The sequence below is a fragment of the Coffea arabica genome, chromosome 7e (assembly GCF_036785885.1).
Source record: "Coffea arabica cultivar ET-39 chromosome 7e, Coffea Arabica ET-39 HiFi, whole genome shotgun sequence".
Lineage (NCBI taxonomy): Eukaryota > Viridiplantae > Streptophyta > Magnoliopsida > Gentianales > Rubiaceae > Coffea > Coffea arabica.
Window position 1 is genome coordinate 21,258,113 of NC_092323.1, and position 26,571 is coordinate 21,284,683.

Consider the following 26,571-nt stretch of genomic DNA (forward strand, 5'->3'; position numbering starts at 1 on the left):
ATTTCTAGACTAGTTCCACATTACTTTAGTTTTTTATCTCTATGTAAGGCTATAAATAATCCACACTTCCAATAGTTTTAGGCATTCAATCAATAAATCAGATTTTGAGAGTTTTCTTGGTTTCTCCAAGACTTTTTGAATACCTTAGAATTTCTCTAGGTGTTCGTGACTTATCAATCTAGAATAGCACTAGATTGTGGCGTCTTTTACCAATTTACCAAGATTCGTTGACCACGTGATTAACGGATTGAGGTCATCCGCTCCAAACTTGGTGCCCTCTTGTCGATCCTGAATCTAATCTTTTATGGGTTTTATCACAAGGTTGCTGACATTCGTATTAGTTAGTATCGGAGCTAGTTAAGTGGTATCACGTTATATCCCTTTTATTTTTTTCCTTTACGAGTCGAGTTGTCCGAAATTCTATTTGTGTTTTGTTGTCCGAAATTTTGTCTTTGTGTTTCCAAAATTCTGTTTTTGTGTGTTGCATTATTTTTCCCAGATTTGTCACGTCATAAACTTGCATCTAGTTATTGTTAATTGCTGTGGTCAGCCTTGTTTGGTCCAAAAAAAATGAAAAACAAATTCCAACCGCTAGGGTTCTTGTTTCCTTATCATGTTCTTGTGATCTTGTGTCTTGTGAGCAATCTGATTTAGTCGCCAATTGCTTCTGAAATTTATCCAGATTGTAGTGTTGGTTGTGTCACTTTGGTTGTGAAAACAACCTAGCAAAGTGTCGGAAACAAAAGAAAAAGGAGAAATCGCATACCATTGTGTCTTGAGTCGGGTTTGCTAGAAATTCTTGTCTCTTAGATTGCCGAACCTATTTTGACTTCAAACCACGAAACTTTGTGTTGTTTCTTGCAAAAATTGAATAAGAAATCAGAAATTTGAGTAATTACACTTTTCTCTTGTCTAAGAGAATCCCCTTTGAAGACTTGAGAATTGCTCAAGAGTATTCTTGAATTTATCAACCAAGTACACACCTTGATTGTGGCATGCTTCTACTTGTAACTTCGTTTCACCTTCTCGAGTGTTCGTGGGTTGAGGTTAAGTCCAAAGTTCGCTTCATAGAGTTAGGAATCCGATTGTTACTCCGCGCACCAACTTGATTCCTTCGTCTAGATCCGGAAGCTAAGTGGGATACGAGTTCATACCTCCGAGCGGGTTCATATCAGTTGGTATCAACTGATACGAACGTCGCCAACCTTGTGACGAAACCCGTAAAAGATTAGCTTCAGGATCGACAAGAGGGCACCAAGTTTGGAGCGGATGACCTCAACCCATTAATCACGTGGTTAACGAGCCTTGGTATATTGGTAGAAGACGCCACAACCTAGTGCGATTCTAGATTGATAAGTCACGAACACCTAGAGAAATTCTAAGGTATTCAAGAAGATTTGGAGAAACCAAGAACACTCTCAAAATCTGATTTATTGATTGAATGCCTAAAACTATTAGAAATGTGGGCTATTTATAGCCTTACATAGAGATGAAAAATTAAAGTAATGTGGAACTAGTCTAGAAATCCTAATGTGAATCGAAATCACTTTTTTCCTAAGACTAAGAATTGTGGGTTTGACCGAATGTTATGAGGTCATCCCATAGGTAAATAAAGCAAGACTATGGACCATTAAACCCTTATTACAAATGACTTAACTAAAACAGCAAATGTGACCAGAGAAGGGTCACGCATGGTTCTCTTTGACGTGCACCACATGGATGTCCTTCATTTCTTCATGCTCAAGTCCTTCAATGACCTTGGGGACAATTTCTTGGCTTTGTATCTCACAAACAAGCCCTTGGAGCTTCTCCCATCTTCTTTGCTCGTGCTCGTGTCACGGGTCACTTGACTGATACGAACGTGTCAACCTTGTGACGAAACCTGTAAAAGATTAGTTTCAGGATCGATAAGAGGGCACCAAGTTTGGAGCAGATGACCTCAACCCATTAATCACGCGGTTAACGAACCTTGGTATATTGGTAGAAGATGCCAGAACCTAGTGCGATTCTAGATTGATAAGTCACGAACACCTAGAGAAATTCTAAGGTATTTAAAAAGTTTTGGAGAAATCAAGAAAACTCTCAAAATGTGATTTATTGCTTGAATGAATAAAACTGTTAGAAGTGTGGGCTATTTATAGCTTTACATAGAGATGAAAAACTAAAGTAATGTGAAACTAATCTAGAAATCCTAATGTGAATCGAAATCACTTTTTCCTTAAAACTAAGAATTGTGGGCTTGACCGAACGTTATGAGGTCATCCCATAGGTAAATGAAGCAAGGCAATAGACCATTAAGCCCTTATTACAAATGACTTAACTAAAACAACAAATGTGACTAGAGAAGGGTCACGCATGTTTTTCTTTGATGTGCACCATATGAATGACCTTCATTCCTTCATGCTCAAGTCCCTCAATGACTTTGGGAACAATTTCTTGGCTTTGTATCTAACGAACAAGCCCTTGGAGTTCCTCCCTCATCTTCTTAGTTCGTGCTCGTGTCACGGGTCCTAGAGGAATAGTTCTCAATGGTGTCTCTTGGTTCGTATCATCTCCCTCCTTTTGAAAAGGATTTGTCCTCAAAGCAGCTTCATCGTCTGCAAGAAAATGAGATAGATCAGAGGCATTGAATGCGCTCATATTATACTCATCGGGTAGGTTCAATTTGTAAGCGTTGTCATTGATGCGCTTGATGACTTGAAATGGCCCATCTCCTCAGGGAAGTAATTTATTGCGTCTTTGGACTGGGAAACTTTCCTTGCGTAGATGCAACCACACCCAATCACCAGGTTCAAACACTACACGTTGGCGTCCCTTGTTAACCCGTTGAGCAACTTGGTCCATCATTCACTCAATGTTTAGGCGTACTTGCTCGTATAATTTCTTGACAAAATCTGCTCGGTTTGCACCATCCAAGTTAATGTGCTCAGAAGAAGGAAAATGTGATAAGTCTAGTGGTATTAAAGGGTTAAAACCATAGATTATTTAAAATGGTGAAAAATGAGTAGAACTATGCACCGTGCGATTGTATGCAAACTCAACATGGGGTAAACACTCTTTCCAAGTTCTAATATTTTTTCTAATGATGGCACATAAGAGTGTAGATAGTGTGCAATTGACAATCTCAGTTTGACTATCAGTTTGCAGGTGACTAGTAGTAGAAAATTGTAATTTGGTGCCCAATTTCTCCCACAAAGTTTTCCAAAAGTAAATAAAAAATTTGACATCCCTATCAGAGACAATTGTCCTAGGCACGTCATGCAATCTAATGATTTCTTTGAAAAACAAATTAGCAATGTGCAATGCATCATCTGTTTTGTGACATGGTATAAAATGTGCCATTTTTTAAAATTTGTCAACAACAACAAAGATGCTATCATTTCCCCTCTTTGACCTAGGCAACCCTAAAATAAAATCAATGAAAATTTCGATCCAAGATTCCTTAGGCACAGGTAAAGGACTATAAAGACCATAAGGTTAAAGTTTAGACTTAGTTTTGTGGCAAATGATGCATTTAGCCACCATTCGTTCCACATCTCGCTTCATCCTTGGCCAATGGAAGTGCTCTTGAAGGATAGCTAAGGTTTTAGCCACGCCAAAGTGTCCCATCAAACAACCTCCGTGTGCTTCCCTAACAAGTAAAGAGCGAATAGAGCAGTTAGATAAACACAGTCGATTGAGGTAGAAAAGAAATCCATCAAAAATATAGAATTTACCTTGAGTTGCTGAACCACAAGAGTCATAAATACCTGAGAAGTCTGGGTCATTGGTGTATAACTCTTTAACTAACTCAAATCCTAACAATCTTGCATCAAGTTGAGTGAGCAAAGAGTACCGGCGTGATAATGCATCAGCAACAATATTAGTTTTCCCCACTTTGTACTTAATCACATAAGGGAAAGTTTCAATATATGCAACCCACCTAACATGACACTTATTCAACTTGTATTGTGACTTAATGTGCTTAAGCGACTCATGGTCAGTGTGTATGACAAATTCCCTTGGTCTCAATTAATATTGCCAAGTTTCTAAATTACAAATTAAGGACTACAACTCCTTATCATAAGTGGAATAGTTCAAAACTGCCCCATTGAGTTTTTTACTAAAGTATGCAATTGGTTTGCCCTCTTGCATTAGGACAGCTCCAATACCTACCCCAGATGCATCACACTCTATTTCAAACATCTTGTCAAAGTATGGCAATGCAAGTAGTGGTGCGTGTATGAGTTGATGTTTAAACATTTGGAAAGCACGTTCTTGAGTATCATCCCACACAAATGGCTCATTTTTTTTTAATTACAGCAGTTAGAGGTGTAGCAATGGTACTAAAATTTTAACAAATCATCTATAAAAACTAGCAAAACCATGGAAGTTGTGTTCCTCACCCACCGTGCTTGAAGTAGGCCATTCTCGAATTGCTTTAACCTTCTCCTCATCCACTTTGATTCCCTGTTTACTCACAACAAAGTCTAGGAAGACAAGTTGATCAGTACAAAAGGAGCACTTCTTAAGGTTAGCATAGAGCTTTTCCTTTCAAAGTACATCAAGAACAAGCTTCATATGTTCAACATACTCATCTAGGCTCCTACTATAAATCAAGATGTCGTCAAAATACACAACTACAAATTTTCCAAAGAATGGACGAAGAACATGGTTCATCAACCTCATGAATGTACTAGATACATTAGTTAGTCCAAATGGCATAACTAACCACTTGTACAAGCCATGTTTGGTTTTAAAGGCCGTTTTCCATTCATCCTAATTTGATGATAACCGCTTTTTAGATCAATTTTAGTGAAAATTACAGCACCATATAGTTCATCTAACATATCATCAAGTCTAGGAATAGAGTGATGATATTTTAACGTTATCGCATTGATGATCCTACAGTCAGTGCACATTCGCCAATTTCCATCCTTTTTAGGCACCAAGATGACGGGAACTGCATATGGGTTCAAGTTTTCTCGTGCCCATCCCTTTGTTAGAAACTCTTCGATTTGGCGTTGGAGCTCATTTGTCTTATCTAGTCGCATTTTGTAGGCTGGTCTGTTAGGAAGTGGGGCACCTGGAACTAAGTCAATTTGATGCTCAATTCTCCTTATTGCTAGTAGTCCATTTGGAATCTCATCGGGGAAGACATCCTCATAATCCTGCAAGAGAGAGACAATACTAGATGATAGAGTGTTAGTAAGATCACTTGCAACAATCAACACCTCTTTGCACAAAAGTACAAAGATGAGTGTATTAACACTCAAAGCAAAGCTTTTCTTACGACATTAGCTTTTATCAATAGATTTTACCTTTTCTCTCTCTTTTCAATTTTGATCGGCTCATCATATATCTTTTTCCTCTCAATTTTCTCGGCCTTATAATTTTCTGTTGAGCTCTTGACTTTTTCTATTTTTTTCTTCTCATTCTCGATCTCACTCTTCTTGATCAAACTCTCTTGATCTTCTCGAACTTGGTTTGGAGTGAGTGGCACAAGCACAATCCTCTTCTCACCTTGCTTGAAGGAATATTTATTGGTAATGCCATCGAATGTAACTCCCTTGTCGAATTGCCACGGTCTCCCCAATAGTATGTGACATGCTTGCATAAGGACCACGTCGCATAACACCACGTCCTCATACTTTCCAATTCGAAAAGGTACTTGGACTTGCTTGGTGATACGAACATCCCCACCATCGTTTAACGATTGCAAACGATAAGGTGTTGGATGTCGTAGAGTGGGTAGTGCTAGTTTCTCCACCATCAAGGCACTAGCGACGTTAGCACAACTACCTTTATCTATGATTAAACTACATACCTTGCCTTTGATATAGCAACGGGTATAGAAAATGTTCTCCCTTTGTGCATGGTCGGCGGCTTTCACTTTGGTTGCTAAGGCTCGTCTAACAATGAGTCCAACTTGTTCATTGACGGGCATTGCTTCCTCTTATTCCTCTTCTTTCTCAAGTGATGGCAACTCCTCCTTCTCATCTTCATCATCGGTGAGAATCTCACCATTGGATAAGATGATCACAGTGCATTGGTTTGGGCATTGGCTAGCAATATGCCCTTGGCCTTGGCATTTGAAGCATCTAGTATCTCGATTTCGCCCCATGCTCGACTCAATGGCAGTTTTTGATGTTGCCTTAGATTCCCACTTAGTCATATCCGGCCTCGGTCTTGAAGGGGTGGAATTACTCGGTCATTTATCCTCCTTCTTTGGTGGTGTAGTTCGGGGATAAGAGAATGAAAAGTTGGAGTAACTCCGAGTCGAACCCCTCCTCTTAATCCTCCTTTCAATCTTGATGGCCATCTCCACCAAGTTCCTAAGTTCCACATAGTGGTGTAACTCCACTTGGTCAGCAATTTGGGCCTTAGTCCATTCAAGAAACGTGCCATTGTTGCTTTTCGATCCTTCATGATGTCTGTCCATAGCATGAGTATTTTCATTTCCTCGGGATAGTCCTCGACACTTCGTACTCCTTGGTTGAGGGTTTGAAACTTTTGATACAAGTTACGGTAGTAGTGACTTGGTACGAAATGCTTCCTCATTAGTCGTCTTAGCTCCGTCCAAGTTTGTATGGCAGGTTCACCACTCCTCCTTCGACTAGTGGAGAGTTGATCCCACCACACAACGGCGTAGTCGGTAAATTCAACCACGGCCAACTTGACCTTTTGCTCCTCCGAGTAAGTATTGCAGTCGAAAACAAGTTCAATCCGCTTCTCTCACTCTAAGTAGGCATCGGGGTCTGATCGTCCTTGGAAAGGCGAAATTTTCATCTTTATACCCGGGATGTGGTCACTTGAAGGTCTAGCATCTCGCTTGGACCTACCTTGCCTATGCTCATAGTTGTTGTCCAAGTTAGAGTCGCTAGACTCATGTGTATAAGCCTTTCCACGGCTGCCTTTGGAGCTTCCATGAGACAACTCTAAGCTGTCAATGCATTGGTACATTAGTTCAAGTTTTTGGCCCATCATGCATCCCAATTCACCTTTGATTGCGTCTGTAAAAAGTTTAAGATCAAAAGCTTGGGAGCTTGCTCCCCCCTTTTTAGCCATGGTGAAGTATAGGGTAAAAATAACAATGGAAAGAAGCAAAATTTACCTCGCACACTCCCTCACGTGTTTACTCTCGCTCTCGTATTTGAACACTCTAATGAACTCACCAAGGTGTTTTTAAGGCTCCTCGGTTAGCTACTTGAAGAAGTTAGAATTCCCTCTAGTGTGATTCGACTTACCAACTAAGATCACAAGATTCGACTTACCAACTAAGGTCACAAGATTCTAGTGTGGTTCGTCTTACCAACTATGGTCACAAGATTCTAGTGTGGTTCATCACAAGGTTGTAGTACTTTGAACGAAAAAGAACAAAAGATGAAGGGACTGACCACGACTCAATGAATGACTCAATGTTGGAATTTTGAGCTGCTGGTTGCTGTATTTCTGGTCAATGTTTTGGTAGGTAAATGGACACTTAGAGGATTTAGAATGACACTTAAAACTAGCCTAATGATGCACGAAAATTTCCAGAATTAATGATTGGACAGAAATTTCCCAACGGTTGCAAAGATGGAATCCGAATGAAAAAGAAATTTGTGTTGCGGTGGGACTATTTTGCAAACCCAAGGCTGACTTTTCGTCCTTAATCCTTTGGAAACAAGAATTAGTCTTCCTATTTGTTGGTTCCCACGAATTCTAAGGTGAAGATCAAGATTGGAACTGATTTGGTTGTTTCTGGGAACAAGGCTGGAAAATTTGACTGGAACAGGTTGGAAAATTTGACTTGAATAGGTTGAAAATTTTGATTTGAACAGGCTGGAAAAATTGACTTGACTTGGGGCCTCTTAGACACAAATATTTCATGGATAGAGATTCAAAAACCCCAAGTTTGTGGCTGGACAATTGACAAAAAAAATAAACAAGAGTGCGGCTGAAATTTTGGGAACTTAGAAAGGACTCTACCCAACTTGCACTTGACTGATTTGTTTTGGAAAAGTTCCTACAAGTTTCTTTGAATTGTTTTGGAATGTGATGGCAGCTGTCTTGGGAGAGTTCTAATGGCTGCAACTACTTGGAAAAAAGTCAGATTTTACTAGTCTTTGATGGTGGATAGAATTGTTTTTGTCCAACCCTAAACTAAGACACCTTTCTTGACCCAAATCTGTTTTCAAGATCTTCAAGAAATCTGATCAAGAAGCTCAAGATACGTGCTTTCCAAATGCTCAAACATCAACTCACACATGCACCACTACTTGCATTGTCATGCTTTGACAAGATATTTGAAATAGAGTGTGATGCATGTGGGGTAGGTATTGGAGCTGTCCTAATGCAAGAGGACAAACCAATTGCATACTTTAGTGAAAAACTCAATGGGGCAGTTTTGAACTATTCTACTTATGATAAGGAGTTGTACTCCTTAATCCGTGCTTTAGAAACTTGGCAACATTACTTGAGACCAAGGAAATTTGTCATACACACTAACCATGAGTCGCTTAAGCATATTAAGTCACAACACAAGTTGAATACGCATCATGTTAGGTGGATTGCATTTATTAAAACCTTCCCTTATGTGATTAAGTACAAAGTGGGGAAAACTAATGTTGTTGCTGATGCATTATCACGCCGGTACTCTTTGCTCACTCAACTTGATGCAAGGTTGTTAGGATTTGAGTGAGTTAAAGAGTTATACACCAATGATCCAGATTTCTCAGGTATTTATGACTCTTGTGGTTTAGCAAATCAAGGTAAATTCTATATCCTTGATGGATTTCTTTTCTACCTCAATCGACTGTGTTTACCTAACTGCTCTATTCGCTCTTTACTTGTTAGGGAAGCACACGGAGGTGGCTTGATGAGATATTTTGGCGTGGCTAAAACCTTAGCTATCCTTCAAGAGCACTTCCATTGGCCAAGGATGAAGCGAGATGTGAAACAAATGGTGGCTAAATCCATCACTTGCCACAAAGCTAAGTCTAAACTTCAACCCTATGGATTTTATAGTCCTTTACCTGTGCCTAAGGAATCTTGGACCGATATTTCCATGGATTTTGTTTTAGAGTTGCCTAGGTCAAAGAGGGGAAATGATAGCATCTTTGTTGTTGTTGACAGATTTTCAAAAATGACACATTTTATACCATGTCACAAAACAGATGATGCATCGCACATTGCTGATTTGTTTTTCAAAAAAATCATTAGATTGCATGACGTGCCTAGGACAATTGTCTCTGATAGGGATATCAAATTTTTGAGTTACTTTTGAAAAACTTTGTGGGGGAAATTGGGTACCAAATTGCTATTTTCTACTACTAGTCGCCCACAAACTGATGGCCAAACTAAGGTTGTCAATCGCACACTATCTACACTCTTACATGCCATCATTAAAAAAAATATTAGAACTTGGGAAGAGTGTTTATCCCATGTTGAGTTTGCATACAATAGCACGGTGCATAGTTCTACTCATTTTTCACCATTTGAAATAGTCTATGGTTTTAACCCTTTAACACCATTAGACTTATCACCTTTACCTTTTTCTGAGCACATTAAATTGGATGGTGTTAAACGAGCAGATTTTGTCAAGAAATTACACGAGCAGGTACGCCTAAACATTGAGCGAATGATGGACCAACTTGCTCAATGGGTTAACAAGGGATGCCAACGCGTCGTGTTTGAACCTGGTGACTGGGTGTGGTTGCATCTACTCAAGGAAAAATTCCCAATCCAAAGGCGCAATAAATTACTTCCCCGAGAAGATGGGCCATTTCAAGTCATCAAGCGCATCAATGACAACGCTTATAAACTGGACCTACCCGATGAGTATAATGTGAGCGCTACTACATTCAATGTCTCTGATCTATCTCCTTTTCTTGCAGACGATGAAGTTGATTTGAGGACAAATCTTTTTCAAGAGGAGAGGGATGATACGAATCAAGAGACACCATTAAAAACTATTCGAATTCCCCTAGAACCCGTGACACGAGCACGAGCTAAGAAGATGAGGGAAGAATTCCAAGGGCTTGTTCGTGAGGTACAAAGCCAAGAAATTGTCCCCAAAGTCATTGAGGGACTTGAGCATGAAGGAATGAAGGTCATCCATGTGGTTCACGTCAAAGAGAACCATGCGTGACCCTTGTCTAGTCACATTTGCTGTTTTAGTTAAGCCATTTGTAATAAGGGTTTAATGGTCCATAGCCTTGCTTTATTTACCTATGGGATGACCTCATAAGATTCGGTCAAGCCCACAATTCTTAGTTTTAAGGAAAAAGTGATTTCGATTCACATTAGAATTTCTAAACTAATTCCACATTACTTTAGTTTTTCATCTCTATGTAAGGCTATAAATAGCCCACACTTCCAACAGTTTTAGGCATTTAATCAATAAATCAGCTTTTGAGAGTTTTCTTGGTTTCTCGAAGGCTTTTTGAATACCTTAGAATTTCTCTAGGTGTTTGTGACTTATCAATTCAGAATCGCAATAGGTTGTGGCGTCTTCTACCAATATACCAAGGTTCGTTAACCACGTGATTAACGGGTTGAGGTCATCCGCTCCAAACTTGGTGCCCTCTTGTCGATTTTGAAGCTAATCTTTTACGAGTTTCGTCACAAGGTTGGCGGTGTTTGTATCAAGGGGGGAAAGAAAACTTCATCTCTTACACTCCAATATTGCTTGTTCTACATCATCTAACTCACAATTCCTTGGGTTTTTGCTCCAACTAGAACAAAGGTGAAAGCTTGAGGTGTTGCTTGGTGAAATATTGGAAGAAACTCTCATTTACAACTAGGGTTAAAAGCTTGGAGAGGTAACCATTTCCATCTCCTTTAACCTTTCAAATTTTGCTAAGATTAGAGCTTGGATTTCATGGGTTTCAAACCCTAATCAAGATAGTAGGCTAGAGGACTTGAGGAAGCTTTTATCTTACTTTATATTCTAGGCTAGCGGTCTTGAGGTGACCTATGAGGTAGCTGACTTGAGGATATTGCTTGATTGTTGTTATTTATGTGAATTATAGCTTGATTATGGTTTGATAGTGGAGAGAAATTTGAAGGAAGCCGTGAGAGGGAGCTGGCTGAAATTTCTATTTTGAAGTCTTGCATGGATTTCGAATTTTTGTTGATTATATGGCTGCTAAATTGCTTGATATATGTTGTATTATGTGTGTAGAATGTTTCTTTCAAAAATCATTTCAAATGGTCATATAAAACTTGAGTTTTGGAGGAAGTTCAAAATCTGGAAACTGGTTACCAGGGTAGCCGGACAGGGGTACTTTGTCTGAACATAACTCTTTGTACAAAAGTCAAAATTGAGTGTCGTTTGCGACATTCAAAACTAGACATTCAGAGCTTTCAAACGGTATAAGAATCCCCTGATAGTTCTTTTGGAGTAAACCGTAGCGAATTGGCAAAGTAGATTTTTCTGTTATGGTTGTCTGTCCGAGAGAAATTGGGAAGCTGCATCTTGTGGTTAGATTTTGTTGCACTTGTGAAAAGATTTTGAAAATGACGTCTTCTGATGAAATGTAGCATTTTGAACCTAGTTCTTAACGCCATACCATTCTCAATTTGGATTTGTGTAGATTTAGATATGGTTTGATTTCAAAACTGTGTTTAAGCTGGAAACTGAAAAATCTTCTGAACAGGTTGCCAAAACCAGTCAACTTCAAACTGTTATATCTTGTTGTTCAAAACTCCGAATTTAGTTCCGCTTATTGTGTTTGAAACTTGGTTTGGAACTCTTATTGTTTAATAAATTTCAGAGATTGGTTCACTTTTTGTGAATTTTGCCGAATTTCCAAACATTGCTGAAAAACCAAGACTGGTTCTATCCTGTCTTCTTGAAACTGCAAGTTTGAGCTGAAATTTGAATGCTTTCTGGTTGAAATCTTAGAAAAGTGTCTTCAGGGAAGTTTTAATAATTTTAATCTAGTTTCCAACGATATAAATTTTTTCATTTTTGGACATACCAAACTCAAGATCTAATTTTCCAAGTTTTGTCGCGCAAAGCTGAAAATTTCTGATTTCATAGGAAATGAGCTTTTAAGAACTTTTCACTTTCTTTCGATATTGATAGTCTGTTTTAAACCCGATTTCATGGAGGATACAAGTTTCCCTTGTGACTTAAATCCTTACTTTTGAATCTTGAATTTCAATAGAGTGAAACTCTTTTGAGACATTGTTTTAAGTTTAAGCAAATGCATTTTATTCCTTGAATGTTAAGTGGTTGTGAGTATATGTGAGTAATAATTGATCACTATTTCTTCATACACTCAAGAGAATTTTGAAGGAAATCTCGGGGCGGACAACTAAAGACTTTATTTACTCACTTGTTTTGAATTGGTGATTGTCAAGTGCATGAATTGCTGCTAAATACTTGAATTGTTCCTTATTAATTGAGTATTTTGGAATTGTCAAGACGAGTGTGTACTTTATCGCACTCGTTCTTTTTTACGTGAATTATAATTGAATTGTGTGAAGTGAATTACTAAGTGAATTATTGCAATTGTAAGTTATACTTGTGTTTGAATCAATGTCGATTGGAGTGAATCTCATCGACTTATACTTATAATTATGGGGGACGCTCAAACTCATTGGCCGACCTTGCGACTCGAGCCGGCATGGACTTGGTCAAGAAGTTTGGTGAGCCATTAGAAAATCATAAATTTGATCTATTTGAAAGATCTCGCTTGCCATACTCGAGTAGTATCGCCCTTTCTAATTGAAGTGCGGGCTCGGAACAGGGGGTGTAACGGTAAATGGGATTGTGAAGTAAGTGGAGTTCTACGGACTTAATACCTACCCGGTTGACGGAATGTCATCACGTGGAGGTATTGGATCGAGTCTTGGCAAAGTAAGTGGAATCTAGTTCCTGAGAGCTCTCGTATCCTTATTGAGTGTGTTTATTGTTAATTGTGAATTACTTGAACTTAATAGTTTTATTTTCTGTATAAGTGTTATTGTTAATTGAACTACGTGTTTGTATGTTTTTCTTGGCCTCACTGAGTTCACTCCATTAGTTTGTTTTTCTTAACAGGAGCTCGGAATGGAAAGATTTTGAAGAAACCGATCTGATTACTTTTGATTAGCATTTTGGATGTAATTGATTAGTCGATTTCTAGTGATTGTATTTTGGGAAAAATTGATGTACTTTCGGTAACTTATAATGTTGAATTAAGAAAGCGACTTTTCTTTACTTTGACTTTTATTCTTTAATTGTTTATACTTAAGTTTGAATTGGATTCGTATTAAATCCTAACGAGAGTTAGGCAGACGTTCCGTTGATACTCTTGCAAAACTTTTTTTTTATTACAGTACTCCTACCAACGTTACTTTAATTAGCATCTTTCCTTTTGCACATAATAATCCCACTACTTACTGCTGCAACTTGCCCACTTTTGAAGACAGCACGCACACACCTAGCCCAATACCAAGACCTGGAAATTCAGGCCAACGTTGGCCTATTTGTTTGCTAGCCAAAAAATCTCAATCGGGCTTCCACCATCAACATGTCACACTGACAGAGCCCACTACACTAGTCCCACTGCCACCACTACATCGTTTGCTTAGTCCGGTATTTGATCTTCAGTTTCTACCAAGGATATTCTCCACAAAACCCCCTCCACAAAAAAAATTTTTTATTTAAGAAAAAAGGAAAATAAGAAATGCACAAATGAAAAGTCGTATTGCATCTCGGAAATTGGTAACTTCATGGATTGCAAAAAAAAAAAAAAAAAAAAGATTCAGGTATATTAGTATTTAAGTTGATGGATAATTTGGGAGGAGAGTTAGGTTAAGTGGTTTCGATGTGAAAGTGTAATTGATAGATTTCGGTTTCAAACCTTTTCACTTGCACTAAAAAATCACAAAAAAAAAAAAAGAAAGACATTTGATGAATAATTTAATTTGTCCATAATTACTTGACCTAGCCCAAGCAAAGTTCAGCCACAAGAAAATGCAATTGGTGCAGCAAAAGGCAAAAGCCAATAATAGTAAGCCTATTATCTATCAACCATATTATCCAATACTTGGGCAGTCGATTTGAGCAGTTGTGTGTGTTTGTTGATCACACACACATGTGAGCATTTAAGAAGACATACAAAGAAGTATTACTGTGTTCCTTGAGTTGAGTCTGCAGTTTACTATAAAAATTTCACTAACAATTCATACAAAGGTGGTAAGAATACAATGAATGGACGGACACAGGACAGGAGGAAATGGTTACCTCTCCAAGCTTTGAACCCTAGTTGTAAGTGAGTGTTTCTACCGAAAATTTCACCAAGAAACTCCACAAGCCTTTACCTTTCTTCTTGTTAGAATGAAATTCCAAGAGATTAGGAAGTTGGATGAAGAAAGCAAGCAAACTTGGAGCTAAAAGAAATGGAGTTTCCTTTCCCCTTTCCATTGCTTGAGTTCGGCCGAGAGAGGAAAGAGAGATGAGGGAGTTTGAGTGATGAATCTTGTTTGGAAAGATTGAAGAAAAGTAGTCATTAATTTTTGCAAGAAAATCAACCCTTAATAGTGCCTTAAATAGGGTTTCGTACTATCACTTTCTCTCTTGTTGGTACACTTATATTAATCCTCCAAAGTAATTCCTCTAACACTGTAATTACTCACACTTACGAGTCTAGTATTAATTCCTCAAGTCTCCACTTGGTCGTACCGGCGCGACTTACGAGAATTTTCGATGCAAACACGATAAAGCGAATTAAATAACACTCGGGCAAATAATTATAAAAATGACTAAATTAGGAATAAAAACATGAGTACTCACATCAATCAGTCTCAAGACCACACAAACCAGTACCAATGATCGTGTCACTACTCATGAACATGGAAAAGACAATTGGAAAACCAGAATTTAACATTGAGATATCTTGCATTTTTTGCTTGTAATAAGATACACAAGGTTCATTTCCTCAGATTAAAAACTCAAGGTTAGTTTCTAGACAATGAACACAACAGTGAGTCATAGGCCTATGTGATGACAAAGAGAAAGATAACATGTGTCTGTATTCAAATACTTAAGGCTTCAGGAAAAAGAAAATTCACCAAGGCAAGAAACACAACCAAAACATAGAAAAAAGTAGAAGCCAAAATCTTGCACATGAAATTGAATGATCAAATTCACAGTATTGGTGTATGCAAAAATATTTGGGAAAAACATATGCAAATAAAGGAGAAGAACAGAAAAAATCCATGACATTAAAATCTTTTTGTTTCCTTTTGCACAAATTTTCCCTTGGGGGACATGGGGAGAAGGAGATTGTCCATTATTTAGGCTGAAAATTAACCAAGAGATACTGACGATATTCATCGCGGACATGCAGAAACACTGTAATACAAATTAATTCAAAGTGGAGAAGAAGCTTATCAATGAACTGTATGGATGTTCAGGCCTACTAGCAGCAAAGAAGACTTGTTATGTTCCAAAACCTCTTCCTAGTTCAACACATTTATTGCATACCAATTTTGATGAGAAATAACAGGAGGTATGAAGATGCAGCTAGAATCAACTAGCGAATAATCGCACTTAGAACTTTTATCCATCCAATCCTCCCAAAAAGCAAAGTTGTAGTTCGAGGCTGAAAGCAAGAACAAATCAATGCAGAACAAACTTCCAATATACAAAATATCAAGATACTAGACCTCCAACCATCCCCACTCTCCAACAAAGAGAGGATGCAGTCAAGGCTGAGTTGATTACTAATTTAACATGCATAACAAACTTCCTCTATGCAAAATACACAGTGTGTATCATTTATATGATGCCCATACCACTCATTGCAAAACCATTAGACAGACTAGTACAAAAGTGGTAAAGTTTATATTTCAGCAGTATGAAAACATATCATACAGTCTGCAAACATGTCTGCTAGTTTTGTGGTCTAAGTATCACTAAGAAAATGCTGATAACTTGAAACACAAAGCTACCACAAGCTATTCACAATGACCACAAAAATAAAATGTTGAGAAGTCAACAAGCTATCCGGTGCTACCTCCAATTACCGCATAAATGGAGAACAGCCAATGGGAAACCACTGCATCATTTACCTGCCACGCAAATAAAGTGTAGCATAAATTTAATTCGACATGATACATCAAACATCTCCTTATGCACAAGTTATGAGATGACATGAACAAAGACACAACATTTAGTCCTACATCGACGCCTACACCTAGACCACTGCCTTGTGATTGTTATCTTTGTTTTGACTATGTGCAACACTGTCAAAGCCATTTGCCTTGACAAAATCATCCAGTTAAGCACCAAAGACATGAATACAAACTCCCACAAAATCTTCAAATAACCCAGATTAGATAAAATTTACCCAAAAGGAAGGCCCGAAATAGTTGAAGACACTGAACCATAATTCGCCAACATATTCAGATAGATTAAAATTACATCACGGATCCATCTAACCCATTAAAATTTAAGGAAAAAACAGAGAGAGTACAATGGCATTTTTGAAGCCAAAAATACTGAAAAAAATGGATTAATATACTGAGAAACTTCTTTTAACAATTTGCATTTGAATCAACCATCAACTTAATATGCACTATGGTGATTAAAGTGACCCTATGCTCAAAGCGATCAACTTAATTTGGATTTCTCATGTTCAAAGAAATCTGTTTTGTATCTTCCAGTACAAATGACATTCTGTTAACACATATCATAGCAAAACTCAATTTGGAATTTGAAATTTGAAAAGGACTTCCATTACAAAAGACATGCAGTGAAAGAGCTGATTCGGAATTGAGTTTTGAAAAGGATCTGCAACTACACCTATTCCAAGAAGAAATTAATAGCAACTTCAAGAATATATGACGCAAGTTGTTAATTGCAATGAGAAAAAACACGGGATTTGTTTGGATACAAGTTTATTTGGATGATGTTGTAGCACTTTTTGTGATGTGATGTATGTGAGATAAAAAGGTGATTGAGAAGATATAAAGGTAATTGAAATTTGTGAAGCAAATTATTTTACCTGAAATCATCTCAATCTAAATACACCCGCTAATTATGATCCACAATCACGATTTTAGTGGTCCTAAAAAATCCTATGCTAAAGTGGATTATTATGCTAAACTCCAAAAGCAACTGAAGCTGTCTTAAACCAGCAACTACCTGCTAGGGGCGTTAACAAGATTTTTCCAATGTGTTTGTTGCTCTCAAAATGCTTATGTGCATCAGGCGCTTTGTTAAAGTTGAAAACTGCATTGTCAATCCCAGGGGTAAAATCCTGCTTTGCAATCATCGGCCAAACATCTCTTTGTACTCCTTGAAGCACAATAGCTAATTTGGTGTCGCTTAAAGTGTATAAATCCAAACCTGCAAATAGAATATCAAATTACAAATAAAGACCAAGTAAATTAATAACACAAACTTCAAATCAATAATGTATTGATGTTCTACCCATGACTTGGAGCCCCTTTGCAGCAAGTTGCTTGAAGTTTACGAGACTCCGAGGCCAAACACCATCATGCTCATGTATGATAAGCTTTCCGCCAATAGCAAGTGTTTCCAAATTTTGTTCCATAAATTTTCTACCCATGTTATCTAGAATGCAATCAACCCCTTCAACAGAATATGTAATGTTAGTTATTGAGGGACATAAGGATTCGTAGGGATAAAATTCACAATATCAAGAAAAATGTACCAGTTTTTGCAGTTTTGTGCACACAATTGGAGAAAACTTCTGTCTTGTAGTTAATGGCAAAATCAGCTCCTAATTTCTTGCAAAAACTTACCTTTTCATCAGATCCTAGCAAGCCAATGCAAGAGAAAATCATTACAACAATATAGAATTGGTAATTCATGATCTTCACCTAATTTGTAACCAATATATCTCTTATTCCCCAACAAGACTTCAACACATTAGAATCACACAAACTCTTGCATATTTGAAACTAAATCTATATTCCTTGTACCAACTGAATGTTGCTATCCTCCAAAATATAATGAATGATAGAAAAAAAAATTTTCATGAACGCGGCAAACCTAAAGGAACAAACCTTCTGTTGCATATACAGTACACCCTAGGTTTTTGGCAATTTGAATTGCCAACGATCCAACACCCCCGGCTCCTCCATGTATCTGCAATATCGAGGTACTCAACAATAAAGAAAGAATAATGAGCTTTTATGCTAATAACTATAAAGATATTTACCAGTATTTTGTCATGACAATTAAGTTTGTTCATGGAAAAAAAGCCCAGCCAAATTATAGCTGCTGCGCATGGTAATGCAGCAGATTTTACTACATTGAGTCCCTTTGGAATAGGAAGAACATGAACTGCAGAGACAGCCACCAACTCAGCATACCCTCCACCGTCTGGAAGAAAAGCACACACCTACAAAAAGATACCCACCCGAAATTGGATCAAACAAGCAGATTGTACCTCGGACAAATATGAGATTTATAAATATGGGACAAATATGGGATTTATAATCTACATAAATTCGCCAAGGCTAATACAAGAATATGGGATTTTCCAGGACATTAAATATAATCTAGTCTAGGCTAACAGACGATAAAATATACGATAATAGATTTATAATTTGACTTAACTAATTTAACTCCAAACATGTGGATAGAACCCGAGCTTATTGGTAAAAGTAGAAGTAAAGGACCAACCTGGTTGCCTTTAGTCCATCCCTTCACCATTATACCAACTTCTACGACTGACCCTGAACATTCAAAGCCAAGAAGGTTCTTCCTTTCAGGGGGGCTATAACGCCCCTCTCGCCGCCACAGATCTCTTCTATTCACAGTGGCAGCTTGTACCTTGATCAAAACCTCATGAGGTTTAACTATGGGTTCATCAACTTCCCTCAATTCCAACACTTCAGGGCCACCACACTTGCGAAACACTATAGCCCTCATTGTGTTCTGTCAAATTGAAAAGCTACGGAAAAATAAAGACACAAATCGTCCAAATTTTGAAAACCTACAAAACACGAAAAGATAGCACTTACTATTTGACAAGGAGCAAGGATCCAAACAGTACTTCTCAGAGGATTATAGAAAATTTTTTTTTTTTTTGAACATAAAGTATGACAGAAGAAATTTGAACCCTCAAAGTTCAGACTGCTTGTTAGAATGATAACCGCATATACATAAGCCGGGTTGGGATCCCACTCTGATAAATAATTCTTTGTTGGGCCGCAAAGCTTATCTTCCAGCTAGTAGTTTCCAGCGGTGCATTTCGAACAAGGTGGACTTTAAAACACCCGGCCGAGGCTGTAAGAAAGTCCCCGTGCTGTTCAAAAGTGGGCCGGGGCTTTACGAAAAAATTTAGGATCCGTTTGAGGTTGCGTTATATCATTAAAAAGTATTTTACATATTGAAACTTTTAATGAAAGTACTTATTAAATGCTAAGTGCTTTTAAGTATATTAATTAGAATATAATTCAATAAGTACTTATTGCATTGGATAATATGTAATTTGAAACATTTTAAATATATTTATCCCTTTATTTAGTTCATAAGATAAAATAAAAAGATTAAATTTAATGTTTAATTTTTTAAGACATAAAAACTATTCTAAAAGTACCAAATTTTATCTTTAACGTTAAAAAACTGCCCTTCTAATTTTATGAAATGAAAAACTGCACTTCTAATTTTATGAAATGGTATTTACTAACTAACTCAAAAGTAATTTTAGCTCTTAAAATTGCTTTTTCACTAAAAGTACCGTAACCCCAAACGAGACCTTATAATGACTTCTATGTGGGTCAGGGTCTAAGAAATGGGTGTCCCCGATAAGATTTTTCTTTTGTTTTTTCCCCTTGTGTGTGTTTATATTTCATTTTTCGCCCTGATTGGTTCAAGGAAACTATTTAGAAAAATGTTGGGTTATAGACCATTGATATCTAAGGTCCTATTTGATAAGTCAACTTAATACTTAAAATTAATGAATTCAAATCTTAATATATTCAAACCGTTTGATTACCAAAAATTGAACATTTGAATTAATTAAATGACACTGAATTTCTTAAGTAAAACTTGCTCCCAAAATCAAGTAATAAACTATTTACTTATCTGTAAGGATCGAAGACAATCAAGTGGAAGAGATAAGCAGTGTAAAGATCACAAATGTAACAATAAGTAAATAAAAAGGAAAGAATTACAAACCAATTAACTACCCAACTCCTCTTGAGCTTGTAGATTAATTCAAACAAGTTTCTTCAAGTTGATGAATTACAATCACTCTTATGTACAAAGGAAGGTTCACCTCCTCCTTGCCCCGAACTCCACTCGATTAAACTAGGAAGTTTTACTATCCCTCAGGACAACCCTCACAGAGCTACACTTATGAAGTATTCACTCACAAATAAAAAGCTTACAATGAACCTCACACCACTAAGACTACAAATCTTCTTTGAAGAGTATTTTCTCACTAAAATCACTCTAGATCTTTTGTATCTTCAGTGTGCAAAAGTTGTTTGAAGATTCTGACCATACTCTATTTATAGGAGACCAACAAAGTGCTTCATTAATGCTTTCAACGGATAGAAAGTAGCTGAATAGTCAACTAGCCGTTGGAGTATCGGACGTCCGGTACTCCTGTTTTTTGCGTCCAACAGCAGGCAGTGAGTTTGAGAAATTTTTTTCAATTCTATCGGACGTCCGGTGCAAGCTCTTTGTGCGTCCGATAGCAAACAAAGAGATTTGAGAAATTATCTTGTTTCTATCGGACGTCCGGTGGAGACCTATTCAGCTCCGATGGTTTCGTCGACTTTGAAGGATCCTATCGGACGTCCAATGCTTGCGTCCGATCGAGGTCAGTGATCCAGGGGGAATGTCTTATTTCCTTCGGATGTCTGGTGGTGAAGTTCTTCATGTGTCCGAAGTTATGCAATGATTATCGGACGTCCGATCCAAGCGTCCGACAGCTTTCAACAGTTTTTGTCCATTTCAATTGCACTTGATCTTTGAATCTGATTTGCTTCACAACTGAAAATATTTCTTGAAGAGATATTAGTATTATCCATTGTTTTGTAAACATCAAAAGTTAGGGACCAAGGTTAACATTATCACTGAATGTGATATGCATTCAAATACATTAGATTTAATACTTAACAATTCAATAATTTAATGAATTTTTTGCCCTTAAAATTATGTCCACCTGAGAGAGGCATGCTATTTTTAGTTGGAGAAATGAGCAAATACGAGCATTAGGACCAAACTAACTCATAATTTTATATGTTAGGGACTATTTCGGCTGATTTTAAATGTTAGGGACTAAAATTTTTTGACAAATTTTCTAAAAGATAATAACACTGTAGTATTTTTTACAACGTAACATATAAGAGATGAAAATGTGATTGGAAAGATAAAAATGTAAGTTTAAAACATATTTATGAGGCAAATACATAATTTTTTTTGGCAAATGATCATTGATTCAAACAATAACTCTACTGGACTTTTAAATTGTTGAATTTCCTTTTTAACTTGCATTGTTTAATGTAAGTTTATTTGCCCTTTACACTAGCTCCATCCCTTTTTTTTTCTTCTTTCTTTTTTAGTCCATTCTTTAAACTGACTAAATTTCTTGAAAGGAAGTAAATCGCTATATGCATCTTCTGTTATCCTATCAAGAAGAGGCATATCGGGTGTGATGAATATCTATCATGGCCTCTTTTGTCACTCCATAGCTATGTTTTTTATGAATTCCAACATGCGACTTGATGTCCATATTAGTGCAAAGAATCATTTTCGCTTATGGAGAATTTGGTAACTTACTATAAAAACCTAATTACTCTTCTTTCTATAAATAACTATGACACCCACTATATGCTACGGATTCGAGGCCCGGACGGTTGTCAACAACCGTCCATGAACTTTTCATCATCTAGATCATTTGGGACCATCATCAGTTGCCAGAAACATACGACATCATCTAGGAAACAAATGGAGACGGGCACAGCATATTGTCACTAGTGATAACGTCGTTTCAATTAGCGAAGCCAATAAAAATGAAATCAATTTATTTTGTAACTCCGTTCCATTTGCCATTAATGGTGTTCGAAATTCAAAACCAAAATTTAAAAGCCAAAATTTTGTAGGATTAGGGTGGGGGTTTAACTCTTTTAACTTTGAAAAGGTGGGGAGAAAATTGTGGCAGTGAGTTTCTTCAAAAGAATCAAAACGAAATAGAGGGCTTAAGAATCACAAACAAAAATGCATTCAATGTTCATAGATTGTCACCATGGTTTTTTGTGATCCTCTAACAAATTTTCTAATATAGCCATAAATCTCTATCTTCCTCTTGTCTAGCTCTTAACCGAACTTGTTCCGAATAGGCAGCTTGTGAGGACCTGAAAAAAAAAAAGATTATTATTTTATATTTTATTTTATTTCTTTGAATGTGTTTTCTTTACTTTAAATTATTGCCTTAATTTCCTAGATATTTTTGTAAGTGAGTTAAGATTCTTAATCATTTTTCTTCTATAAGTTAGTACATTTTAAATTTGTAGTGCATTATGGAAATGGGACCCACTAGTGAGTTGTGTAATAAATTTAGTGGACAAAAAAGTATATATCTTTTAGAGGGTTTATGTGATTAGAATTGCTAAGAATGGATTAAAGGAAAACAATATAGATTGCTCATTAGAGACAAAGGAAAGACAAAACGATAAGTTCAAACCCTAAGCCGACAAGTGTCGGACATCTAGCCCTCCTTTGACTAAGACAACTTATGGTCTTATCTTGGAAAATTGGAGCAAAAATCCCTCACTTTCTTCTCCCTCATGGCAGACCTTCATGAGCAAGAAAAAGAAAGAGAGAACACTCCATTTCCAATACAAAAACCTTGCTTGATCCTTGAGTTTTCACCTTAACCTTACAAATCAATCCATAAAAGCTGAATTTGAGGTAGGAGGAGGAACTTTGGTGGAGAGTTTTGGAGGAAAAAGCTTGTGGCTGCTTGGTCTTCTTTGGGTTTCAAGGCAACAAAGTCTAGAAACCATCTCTTGTCATTTAACTTGCTTTTGAGTGGATTTAAGGGTTAATTATGGTGGTATTCATGGCAAATTTCATAGGTTAAGTGGTGGTTGGAAAATTTCAGCTTTGAGTGATAAATTTTAGCCTTGATATGATGACTTGAGTTTGGCTATGACTTATTAGCCTTGCCATGTGATTTTTCCAACTTTTATATGCTTCTTTGGCTTTATAATAAAAATTTCCACCTTGTGATTATGAATTTCAGCCTAGGGTTTAATTTTTCTAATTTGAGTAGGTGATGGTTATATGCTCCATGTTGGTATTGATTATTTCAAGTCCGTCTGGGATTATTTCAGCTTGTTGGTATTGAAATAATTCCATGTTGGTATTGAAATTTCCAGCTTGTGATTATGAATTTCAGCCTAGGGTTTAATTCTGCGTGTGGACTTGCATGTTTACGTTGGTATTGATGGTTATATGCTCCATGACTTGCATTTTATTCATATCCGGTCTAGGAAAATGATGGTCCATGTTGGTATTGATTGTTACTTCCACCAATCTAATAATGATTATTAAAGGCAAAAATGTTAGATGAGATATGATATATGAAACATAAGGATAATTTATTGTACATTACATTACTTGTGAAAGCATGAAGTGCATTTCCAACCCTAAATCACAGTGGAACCATCTAGTCACTGTAAATCTATTGCTACTTTGTTCCAAATTGTAACTATTCAAATTGATTTGGAATGCAAAAGGTTTCCACGTGATCTTATTTACAATTTACGGTGCAACTTCATTGCTAAATCCTTCCTAAAAATGAAATACATAATAGCATTTTTTTGTTAGAATATTCGATGGCTCAGATATGTGTCTGATTGTCTACTATTGTTAAAAATATTTAAAAAATTAGATATAAGTTTGCCTTGTTAAATTCTTCAAGAACAAAAGAAAGTTCATGTTCTATTACTCTTTCATCTTCTTGATCAAATATAACAAACCAAGTACTACCGGTTGCATCAATTGCTAAGACTTTTAACATATACCTGTTTAATTTTTAAAAAAAAATAAATACACATATTCTAAAAGTTATTTTGCATAGATATTTTAGCAATTAAAATGTCAAAAAGTTTAAACTTATGGCATACGTCAATTTAGGATACTCCACATTTTGATTGCAAGCATTACACACAAAAATAGATCCTTCCAATTTCACTTTCCTCTAACACTTCAGACATGCTTTGTAGTGTAGCTGACTATTGAAATCAACTTTCATAATCTTCACTTTGCAACTGTAAATCAATCCCTAGAAAAATGACCAATTTCAACAATCAATTTGAATATTTACTATTTTTAATTGTGAAAACTAATAGGCTATAATTGTAACTTATAACTCTAATTGTACCTTTGTTTGAACAGCAGCTATAATTTGATATATCTTTGATAATAATTTTCTATTCTTGAACATTAGTTGATGTATGGCTTCTCGTGTTTTTGGAGGATGGAGCAACTCAATAGTTGGAAAAGCACATCTATCAATGCTAATAACAATCTTATCTCAATCACTTATATACAACATATATAAAGATATTAAACAAACACTCAATAAAGATATATTGTTATACCAATTCAAATAATCTGCAACTTCATGATTACTTAGATTCACATATACTCGTGTGGCATTTGTTGATGACAGATAGCATGAACTTGAATAATAGTTTATCATTAGGTCAATTAAGAATGCTAATGAAAAGAAATAACAATATGTTTATGATGAAAAATTTAATAATGTTTATGTCATTATCTTTGAATTGTCTAACTGTCACTCAAGAGATCACCAACACTAATGGTTGTTCAAACACCAAAATAGCATCATCATCGAACTGGTTTGATATTGTTCCCTGACATTAATACTTTTACGACTTCAATAGAAAGTACTCAAAATTATTTATTGAATCGAATGTACTAAAAATTAATTGTTCAAATAACAATATAAACTAACACTCAGATTATAACAATTTTATTTAGCAAACTAAGTTAAAAAATGCAATAAGTACCTTTATTATTATTTGCAATATCACTTGTTTTATAGTTCCATTACTCTTTGAAACTTCATAAACTGGCCCCATTTTAGAAAGCCTTTTTACCACATCTATTTTACACATAAATTAATAAGTATAACGCACATAGTTAAGCAAGAATCAATTTTTTTCAAATAGATAAAGTCAAAAGTAGTATTTACACTATTAACCTATTACATACAATTCAAAAATTTGCTCAGGTTTTCTTCCTCGTCTTTTAGGGTTTTCTTTCTAGGGTTTCCTTGGATTTTGTACTTTCATGGATGCCCTCCAGTCACCTGCTAGAGGGCAATACCCTTCTTCCCCAACCTTCCAAAGCAGGTCCAGTTATTTTCCTCTAATTCATCTCAGTTTGTTTTGTCCATTAAGGCGGCTTCGTCCACTCATAAAGGGGAGCTAGCTATTTTTTTCATAGGATGTTCTAGGTACGCTATCTGCACCATATCAATTTGCTTTAGTGGGTAAGTTCTCTAGGGGGAGGCCCAAAATGAAGGAGTTGAGCAAGTTTTTCCTCTCATTGGACTTACGAGAGTCAGCTTCTACTGGCCTCCTTGGTTCGCATCATGTTCTGATTAAGTTTCACAATGAGGTTGATTTCCATCGTGTATGGTCTCGTAATATTTGGTATGTCAACGGCTTCCCAATGAGAGTTCTCAAATGGTCTTCGGCTTTTCACGTTGATAAAGAACCATCGGTAGTTAAGTGTTTGTCTTCGATGATGAAGAACGAAGAGTTAGTTTATGGGTAATCTGTGATAAACCTAATATACAAAAAAAATCCCTCGTGGTTTCAAAATGTACAACACAATACCTCACACTTTAAACTAAATTGTAATGGTAACAGAATCCGTTAAATTTAATGAAAATGGATGAAATGACAAAAATGTCCTGATATAATTAAGTAAAAGACAACTCAACAAAATCATTTATTTTATTCTTTAGAGAGAGAGAGAGAATTGAGGAATAAGGGGTAGAACATGTATACTTATTAAAAATTAGGTATAAATTTTTTTTAGATTCCAATAAGCCATTTCTGTTAAGTTTAATAAATTTCGTCATCTTTACAATTTAGTTCAAAAGACGAGGTATCATGTTATACATTTTGAAACCACGTGAGACTTTTTTACATATTAGATTTACCATAGTGGTTTTTTACTTTTTTACCCTTAGTTTATTATCTTTTTCTCCAAGAAGACTTCTTGGCTGGAAATATGGAGCGAAGATTTCAATTGGAAACTTCAAAAGAGTTTAGGAATCCAATCTATTTTGGTTGAGAGTAAATATATTTGTTGTGATATGGTATGCAAAATTTGATTGGGATAATTATTCTATTTTGGTTGAGAGTAAATATGTTTGCTGTGATATGGTATGCAAAGTTTGATTGGGATAATTATTTTACTGATAAACTTTCTTAATATCTTCTAAACTAACACCATTGAAATTGGAACTAGATTCTAGAGTAAAAAATTTTCAGGTTTGAAGTGAAGGATGAATTGACATTATTGTGTAGTCATTTAAAAGAGTCCATTTTTTTTTTGAAAAAATTAGTTTGAACATTTATTTT

General features: G+C 36.3%; 1 protein-coding gene across 1 annotated transcript; it reads right to left on the reverse strand.

Moving 5' to 3' along the window:
- Window positions 1–15,780: 15,780 nt before the first annotated feature.
- Window positions 15,781–19,153, reverse strand: LOC140011157 (uncharacterized). Its single transcript, XM_072059657.1, has 8 exons — window positions 18,955–19,153; window positions 18,614–18,868; window positions 18,147–18,329; window positions 17,992–18,073; window positions 17,637–17,741; window positions 17,393–17,554; window positions 17,105–17,308; window positions 15,781–16,029 (listed from the first exon to the last, which is right to left on the reverse strand). The coding sequence occupies exons 2-8, from the start codon at window positions 18,860–18,862 to the stop codon at window positions 16,022–16,024; spliced, it is 993 nt and encodes a 330-aa protein (XP_071915758.1). The 5' UTR covers window positions 18,863–18,868; window positions 18,955–19,153; the 3' UTR covers window positions 15,781–16,021.
- Between the last annotated feature and the right edge of the window lie 7,418 nt (window positions 19,154–26,571).